Source organism: Chaetodon trifascialis, chromosome 22 (assembly GCF_039877785.1).
Source record: "Chaetodon trifascialis isolate fChaTrf1 chromosome 22, fChaTrf1.hap1, whole genome shotgun sequence".
In the NCBI taxonomy this organism is placed as follows: domain Eukaryota; kingdom Metazoa; phylum Chordata; class Actinopteri; order Chaetodontiformes; family Chaetodontidae; genus Chaetodon; species Chaetodon trifascialis.
The window spans coordinates 4701127-4710914 of NC_092077.1; the positions used below are offsets into that span (position 1 = coordinate 4701127).

General features: G+C 43.7%; 1 protein-coding gene across 1 annotated transcript in view; it reads right to left on the bottom strand.

The window, feature by feature from the left end:
• Positions 1-8981, bottom strand: part of LOC139350931 (EF-hand calcium-binding domain-containing protein 6-like) — a 40748-nt gene extending 31767 nt beyond the window's left edge. The window contains 4 exon segments of the mRNA XM_070992608.1: positions 3977-4051; positions 4173-4274; positions 8310-8515; positions 8834-8981. Of these exon segments, the coding sequence (XP_070848709.1) occupies positions 3977-4051; positions 4173-4274; positions 8310-8515; positions 8834-8981 (531 nt within the window).
• Between the last annotated feature and the right edge of the window lie 807 nt (positions 8982-9788).

A 9788-nucleotide genomic window follows, 5' to 3' on the forward strand; every position in this document is an offset into this window, starting at 1 on the left:
ATCACAGGACGGACAGAAATTTGATGAAGTTGAATGTTTTAGTTTAAAAAAGTTTTTCCAAGCTTTAATTTGCATATTTAGAGCATTTTTATGTCTTTATCACAGACAGTGGAGAGATGACAGAAAGGTGGCAGAGAGCTGTGGATGCTGGTGTACATAGTCAGCGTCATTTCTCTTTTTTCATGTATCAAAACTCATCCAGCTGAGCAAGTGTTAGTTTCTTATGAATTGAAAAACACTACTTATGTCAGGTAAATAATGTAGAGAATGCAACAAAAATGATCACATACTGTAGCTCTTCTTCATCTTACTGTTTTTATCACGTGGCTTTCTGCTGTCTAAACTATTCAGCAGTGCACAGCTGGGTTGAAAGGAGACTCTCCTTTTAACTCGTGCACAATCGTTGGAATGCGGAAGCTACATTACTTTGTGAAATGTGATGCTGTAATATTGAGAATACGCACAAAAGCCTCATGAGATGGGCCAGAGATGAGCAGACTACTACCAGTGTTCAGGGATCCCATTGAGTGAGGGTCTTGTTTTAAGCTGTTGATGATCAGTGTATGCACATTGTGCTGTATGTTGTCACATTTAACTCTGCACCAAGGGAAGAACGCAAGAAATTAACAAACCCAAAGAGGAGGAGATCAGGACACAGATGGAGTTAATAAACAGTTGAGAAACATCCTTCATTCCACCCTTGGATGGCTACCTCAGTGTGTGTGTGTGTGTGTGTGTGTGTGTGTGTGTGTGTGTGTGTGTGTGTGTGTGTGTGTGTGTGTGTGTGTGTGTGTGTGTGTGTTGCAGCGGTTGCGGTGATCTTAATTGAATATTGATAGGTAAGGCGAGCACACAGGGTAAACAGCTGTGACTGGTACTTCATCATATGTGTGTGTGCATCACTCATTATCAGGCCCAGCTGGTCCTCCAAGACGAGTCATCAGACAGTGACCACGCACACACAAGCATACTCACGCACAAATTCCTACACACTCACCCTTGTTACAGTAATTGACAAACAATTTTGACAGAGATCAAAGTCACCAAAAACTGTGTGCACTGCAGAGAGGGATTCCCCAGCGGCTTTGTTGTTTGTTCAGTAAACAGGCCTCAGAAAATCTCATTTATTCATCGTAACTTTCTCGAAAACAAAACCTGCATTTGTCCTACAGAGGGGTCGCTACCTGGGTAGGCCGACATCTTCATCCTGTTACCATGACAACAGAACCCATTGTCTTCGGCGGAAAAAGGAGTCAAATGCAGAGCGTTTACGGGGATGAAGTCAGAAATGGCTGCTATTTGTTTGGATGGAAGTAAGAGGCTTTACGGTTGCCTCACAAGTCTCCTAGCAACCATAGTTGGTGCCATGATGGAGGTCCATTTGAGAGTTGGCTGTGCATGAAAATATACTGATGGAAGAAAGACATTCTCAGCAAGAGGAGAACAAACAGGAGGTGACCATTAACAGCTGCCTTCTTGCCCTGCTGTGGTAGTTTGTGTGACCTCTTGAAGGCACTGCCTGACACCTCCAGCCATACGGGCCACAGTAATGAGCCTTCATCTGTAGGGGTCGACTCTCAGCCCTTTCCTGTCCACTGGACTGACCACGCTGCTAGCCTTTAGCAAACTAGAAAACCTCCCCAGACAAACGTTTTACACTTGGGGCGTTACATCAGGATTTCACAGTCTGCTTTGTTGGGCAAGTATGTGTACACATACAAGGAATTTGATGTACACAGCACTGGAATTTACTGGTTTCAGTTCATCTACACTGGAATTGTTTTGATCGTCAAAAATGTCCTCAAATTGCTTGGTTCTTCCAATCAACCGTCCAAAACAGGAGCAAATTCTCACATTTGAGAAGCTGGAAAAGAGTTGGGCCATTTTTCCGGATAAATTGTTTAGATGAGGGATCGATCAGTTAATCAGAGGACAAGGGAAAACGGGATTCTGGGTTTAGTTAGGAGGATAATGTGGCTCCATCTTCTGCTCTGGTTTCATCAGACACTCAATAACTAAATGAAGAGCTCAAAATATTGCATCTGTGCGATGAGTTCAGAGCTTAGAGAACTTTGTTACAACAGAGTTTAATGAAGGAAAAAAAAAAGCTTCTAAATTAATGATGATGCGTTATTTGTATGGGTGCTGGTGTTTTTTTATTCCCACTCCACATATCTGGAACAAGCTCTCAGAAAACTCTCAGATCTTTTACATCAGGGCTTAAAACCTTCCTGTGTTCTGTTGCCTTTTATCAAATTCAATTTGTTACAGCACTGTATCCGCATTATTCTTTCATATCTTGTCTTAATGCCTGTTTGTGTCTTATAGAAAGCATTTTGAATTGTCTTGCAGGTGAAAGGCACTATACAATTAAGCCTTTTCCATCGATATCTGGAAAATATAGATGAGCTTTGACTATTGTTCCCATGAGTTTTGCTCAGGAAATGAAATACCTTGACAAGGTTGATTTGCTTCTCAGTGTGGGTTACTCTGACACAGCCCTGTCTTATTTTCTAGCCCTGGCTGGGATCATATAATTGTTTTTAGAAGTCAATAACTTTGGACACGTCCAGACGGCTGGTAAGACAAATAGGAAAAAAATAAAAACATGCACAGAAAGAATGGCATGATGTAGAAGGAGGAGGACATGGATTGACTTAAAATAAATGTGTATTGTGTGGAATGAAGGATGTGGGCTGTGAGATGTTTTTCCTGAAAACATACAGTTTTCACACATACACACACACACGTCTATGGTAAAGATACAGGCAGCCCTGATAGCCCTCAGGCATTCATGTATCCACAGAGAGGATTTGGTCAATTTTCCGCATTTCAAAACAACATCAACAGCCCGGTTTAATATGTGGAACACAAGCAGCACAAATCCAGAGTCGATTCCGTCATGCTTCCTACGTAGAGCATGAATTCTGCCAGAGTTGGCACAAACACATGCTGCCGCCACACGAATCACCCCCTCACACGCACACACACACACGCACACTGAGGAAGCTGTGTGAGTCATGTTGAAGATTTCATTCATTTGTTTTTCAAAGCGCTGCCTGGAGAACGGTGACACTGCAGCATTAATGGACATTAAAGCAAGACCTCACCGGCACCGTCGTTCAGGTAGCTCCAACTGTTCATGCTCGTTGTCTTAACATGATGAAACAAAATGGATTTGCCTGTTTAAAATCTGAGCATGCAAAGATTAATTTGATGCAGTTGGGACTCAATTTAGGTGCCTGGTCACACCAGAGAGTGGCACGGCAAAGTTCATCCATGTGTCCTCATGGAATACAACCTGTGGTGCTATAGGATTAGTGTTGTAGGGACATCTTGCAGTGCTGGTTGGAGAACTACAGTAGCTGGCAAACTACAGTGCTGACTGCTAACTCTCAGACAGCTGGGAAAATGCTAACGCCAGTGAGCTAGATAGTTTGCCAACAGCTAGTGTGCTCCCTAACACGACAAGTTCATACAGTAGATGCAAGAGACATATTTGTACCATTGACTCCTGTCTGACTGGGGTTAAATAACAACAGGGGCTGTAACCATTTTTTGTTGCATTGTTCACATCCGTGTTTTCTAGCTAGCATTCCACTTCCCTTATCTGCTGTTTTCTTGCACATTGTGACATTTCTTGGTCCTTTAGTACCACCAACTGATCCACTATTCGAGTGGAACAGCAGGAAGCTGTTGTCAGGAACGTGCATCACATCATGCACCATGTGTTTACTTGTACAGCGGGAACCGTCTCGTCTTAAATATTTCTGCATTGCACCACTAGTAGAAAAAACCTGCACAGACTCCACTTCAACATAAATAATGATGTTGCCAAACTTTGATGCTGGGCATTTAATTCTGCAGCTTTAACGTCAACACACTCGCTGTACCTGACCAGCAGTGAAGCATAAATCCCAGGTTGCAGTGAACATGTCAAACATTCAGGTGATCAGGGGCAGCAGAGGGTACACACCTTATCTTTGAGATGCTTCTGTATGTCAAACAGGGACATGGAGGTGTTCTGTGGACCACGCCTGAGAGAAACACACTGAGTTAAAGCACGTTCAGCTGCTGCCACCAAACGCCTAACGATGCAAACGCAGCGTGGTACTGCTTTGTTTAGAAAAGGTCTGCTGTGGCGCTGGAGGAGAGAAGTGTGCGTACCTCACACTGCTGCCGCCGCTGCTGCAGGCTCTGTGGGCCGCGGGAGCTTGTCTGAAGCTCCTCAGGAACTGCATGTAGTCCACGGTTTCCCCGCTCCTCTCACACACCTGCAGCAGCCACAAACACAAAGATGTGTAAGCAAACAAACACGACTGTGAGAGTGATGATGATGGAAAGCAAAGAGGAGGATGAAGATGATGGTGCGGGGGGAAGCATTCATTTCTGCGCTCAAGCCCACTCCAAACTTTTCAAACATTCCAGCAGCAGCGCCCGTGCTAATGGCACATGTAATGGCATCTCTGTGGAGACAGGAAGCGCGCCTTATCTGGCGTCAGGCGGGTGGAGCAGTCATTTTCAGGATGAGGTTGTTTGGGGAGTACACTAGGTGTTGTTCTCTAGAACAGGGACCACCTGGGGGATGCAGCCGCATGCTTTTGTTCTGACCTTGTGCTGCTTTTCACAAGAATGGACACACACACACACACACACACACACACACACATACACACACACACACACACACACACACACACACACACACACACACACATAAAGGAAAGCTGGTAAGGAGTGACACAACCCTAAGAACACAAAATCAGAGAGCTAGTTTCCACAGAAACACACACACAAATACACAAATACATTCAATCAAGAAGACAAACACACACACACACACACACACACACACACACACACACACACACACACACACACACACACACACACACGTATACCTATTTTGGTGGCTCATAATCAAAGTACAGTCCCTGTTGCCCTGCCCTACATCCTTCCATGGTGTAATCCAGTGCAGCAGTCCCCAGCGGAGCTCCTAGCGTTGAGTCTTATTATAGACACCACACCGTCCAATTATCACCGCTATCAGCAGTAACACGCAGCCCCCACCTCAGGGGATCGGGGGGCTCTCTATGCTCTATATACCTGTGACAGTGTTGTTACACCTGCAGTTCAGTTTGAGGCTGAAGGTGGGATGGAGGTCAGTGGCTGATGGTATGGAGGGCAGGGTCATGGGCGTGACATACTGTAAATAGCAGTTTAGCTTTAATTTAAAATTGTTTTCATGGTGGTTCTCTCTGCAGAGGGGAGCAACAAAGTATTATTCAGGACAAATCCTGCAGATGAGAAGAAATCTCCATGTATTAGTATTCTGAAATTATTCTTCTGAAATAATGTGTTTTTTGGAATTATGTGGTAAACTAAAAAAAGCGTAAACAGAGCCAAATATTTTTATCTAAAAGAGAAATTATCTTAGATTCTTCAAAGGAGCCACCTTTTCTTTCATGACAGCTTTGCACACGACAAAAATTATCAAGACGTTGGGAGCGCCGAATCACACAGTGAAGCAAATGCTGCATTTTTGTTGTGCTGCTAAATTCAAATATGTGTTTCTGAGTCCATGATTCCTACTGAGGGGATTTATGATTACTATTACACTGGGAGGGTTACATCTGGAAGTCATGCATGTCCAAACAGCTCACTTGAGCATGCACCTGAACAGTTGAAGATAAGATCACCTGGTCTTCCTGTTCACCTCCCACTTCCCCATAATCACTGGCAAATGGTGATTCATACAACAATCCAGTTAGAGCTCACACAATCAGAACATGGTCTCAGTTTAGGAAACAGTTTGCTCTGAAAGAAGTCTTCTCTCTGTTATGTCAAACCACCTCTTTACCCCAGCCAAATGAGATTTCAAGTTATTAAAGATTTATACCTTGATGGGGTATTCACATCATTCTGCCTATTGGCAGAAAGATTTAACCTACCCCACTCTCATTTCTACCATCATTTACAGATGAGGCATTTTATGCTGACAGAGATGCCAAAAATCAGCACATGTAATATACTACATTATTCCTTTCTTTGTATAAAAACATTGTGTCAGTTTGTCCGATGTGTTGCAGTACAGTGTGTTGGCTACTCTGCGACTAGATAAGTTATATGCCTTGTTAACAGCAGATCAGCTGCACAGATGAGTGCAATGAACACGTCGTCATTAATTTCCTGCAGTTTCATTTTTCATGCAGTAATGTTGAATATGGCACAGAACAGACAAATCATGAGTAGCTGGAGGTGGGTCTTTTTCAGCCTTCTCGCTTGCTCTCTCCCTAAATTTGGACAACAACAATCTACATTTCACCATTTCAGTGGTGAAATTGGAACTCCACATTCACCATATACATTTTTATGCTCCATTAATAGATTTTTGGCCTCTTGGGGAAAACAGAACAAGCTGTAGACACAATATTAGCATAATATGACCTTATAAACTTGATATAGGAAAACTGATTGCAACCAGTTGCCTATTTACACATACAGCAAATGAAATTTAAAAAATAAAAAAAGCAACTAAAAGGCAAATCGTCATTAGATGATGGACAGTGGGTGGGCAACCAAAGCCCGCTCAAACATGATTGGTCAATACAACAAACAGACTTCAAACGGAAACCAGATAACACAGAGTGTGTCCACAGTCTCACAGCTAAACGTGAGTTCAAATTAGGCTTTAAATTGTAGAGTGCGTCTCCAGAGAGGTAGTCTGGATGCTGCTACATTTAAGGGGAATCAAAATCAATTCTAATCACACTGAATAAACACGGGAAAAAAGACACTTGGCAAGGGAGGAGACAGAGCTTGAGCTCTCATGATGCAGTGGATTTTCTCCGTCTTCTTCTCTGCATGAGTCTGACTGTCTGTCACTGGCTTTTTCTGTATCATCACATTTGTCAGCTGTGATTGTCTCTTTGTCCATTGTCCCCATTAAGCTGAAATTATTCAAGCGAGGCCTCTTTTATTATTCCAGCATCCAGGGCACATGTAATAACTGATCAATAGTTAATAAAAAATTATCCCAGTCTCAAAATGTGGCATGGATGAGACTAGGCAGATAAATAAATAACAGAAGAAGAAGAAGAAGAGAGGGTGGGGTTGTCGGGCTGCTTGTGGCATGTCGCTCCCTCAAGCACAAAGCAACTTCCACGTCAGAATGTCACCAGAACAACAGCTGCTGCTCCACTGATAGTCCTTTAAAGTAAACTTTCTACAACTCTCCAGAAAGCACACACACACACACACACTCATCCACAATGTGTAATGAATAAGATGGTGAGTGGGAGGGGTGGGCAAGGGATGGAGGGAAGGGGGGTTGTGTATTGGGGGGGTGACACAAAGTGCTGATATTATGGGAGGAAATCTGTGCGAGAAAGACAGGCAGTCAAACTGTCAGACGTGAGCGCTGAGACGGAACAAAGAGGAACAGTGGAGACGATTGCAGTGGCGTCGCAGAGTGACAGAGGCATCGTGCAGGCAGAGGGGGAATTATGCTGCCGTGCACGGACCCCAAATGAACCACACACACGTGCACGCTCCATTGATCGATGCCAGAGAGGAGAGGCATCCTGATACAAGGCCTCAGCACTCTCATTAGGCCTCATGGATGCCCAAAATATTCCTGCTGCTGCCTTCATGGCCAACATTTATTTATTTATTTTTTATGCCTTCATTTTTTTGGTAGAGATCTGCATGCTGCAGATGAATGCATGAAATGAAACAGAAAAGAATAAGTCTGTGGGCTGATTCAGAGGAAAAGCTGATGGAAGCTCCGCAACAGAGGTGCAAACAAATAACGTCTGCATTAACAGCTGCCAGAATCACTTCTCCTCTGACCAGTCTCCACGGCCACAGAGCGTCATTTGTCAATGTCAGCTCCCTGGAAGAGATTAAAAAAAAATCTTCTACTGCCATCTTCTGGATGATGCTGCACGTAACAACACAGATATAACTTGGACAGGAAAAAAAATCTAATACAGCCTGTTTTTTTTTTCTTTTCTTTTTTTTTTTGAGGCCCGGTTCACATCTTAACCAAGTGTATAGGAGCCAACAGCTAAAACTGGATATGTTACAGTCATTTCTTTGCTGAGTTGGCCCTGTTTGAGAGGTTGAGGGGTGTACTGGTGTTGAGTTAAATGTTTGCTGCTGTTGAGCACACCAAACTAAATTCCAACCGAGAGTTAAGTTGATATAGCAATGAATTATTGAGCCTTGAATCTAGCTGAAGTGCTTTTTGGAGCCCCTGCTGTCTGACCTCCATGTGGACAGAGTGGGCTAATGAATGTTCCTCTCACCTCGTGGACCAGGGTGTGGAGCTGCTTCTGACTGATGCACGGCAGCCTCTCCAGGACTCTTCTGAACTCCTCTTTGCTCACCAGCCCTGTCCCATCAGGGTCCACTGCCGCGAAGGCTGACTTGATTTTTGCCAGGCTGCCATGATTCAGAGGCTCCGCCTTGTCCAGTGTGAGCCACCGCCATGGATGGCAGGTTGCTGGGTGGACTGAGGGGGTCGGATAAGGATGAAATATTCAGGGAAATACATAGTGATAGTTTGTGAGTGAAATTTCTTTTCATAATCAAGAAAAACATACAAATCCGCAAAACAAGTGCGGATTGAAGGGTTGATCAGTGTCATTTATTATATAATATAATCTGTGTTAATACCTTTGGTATGACACTTACAGTGTCTATAAAAAGTATTCACCACTCTTTTAAGTTTTCATGTCTTATTGTCTGACAACATTGAATCAAAGTAGATTAAATGGGAGCTTTTGGACAGAATATAGCAGAGGACACTGAAGGTTGAAAAGCCACTTACCCCTGTGTGTGTGAATCCATGTCTGCCTGGATCCCTCACCTGTCTGTCTTCCTGTGGAGGAGTGTGTGGTAGGGCTCGGAGCCGTGTGGGGCCGTGGGCCGAGGACTGTTTGCCCCAGTCCAGGGTGAAGAGGCAGCAGCTTGGCCATACTGGGTGAAACTGGTGTGTGTGTGGTGAGTGGAGAGAGAGGCAGGAGGGTGATAAATGACACTGGGAGGGTGGACTGTGGTTGCTAGTTAACTCATGAACATGATCTCTCTCTCTTCTCTCTCTCTCTCTTTCTGTGTGTGTGTGTGTGTGTGTGTGTGTGTGTGTGTGTGTGTGTGTGTGTGTGTGTGTGTGTGTGTGTGTGTGTGTGTGTGTGTGTGTGTGTGTGTGTGTGTGTGTGAAATGAATCAGCAGTTGACACCCCTGAGCATGCCATACTGTATACAAGCGTTCAGTCTGGTTTTGTTGCCTCTGCCCACTATTGTCAAACCAAGTTATCTGTCACCATGGATGCAGAAAAACAGAATGTATGTTACTTCCCTTAAATATTAAAAAACAAGACATTTAACAATGGGTAGTGATTCAAAAACCAGTGAGGGAAAGTAGCTAATGTACTGATGGACTGTACTTAATTACTTGTATTTTATATGAATATCTTCATTTTAAACTCCATTTCAAAGGAAATATTGTACTTTTTGCTCCACTGCATTCCTTAGACAGCTATAGTTAGTTTATTTGCCGGTTAAAATCAGCCTATTAAATACAGTGTATGAAATTGCTGTCCACTTCGATGCATCAGTAACTAGAAAGGCACTCAGAGAGTACAGACCTCTACAGTACCAAGACCAGCCATCCACTCTTCTATGACACGCAAATCTGCAGGCGCAAACTTCACGGTGAATATCATCGCTTGTTCTCGTGAAGCTTGATCTCTGGTGGAGTTTATTGCAGATAATTCACAATATGA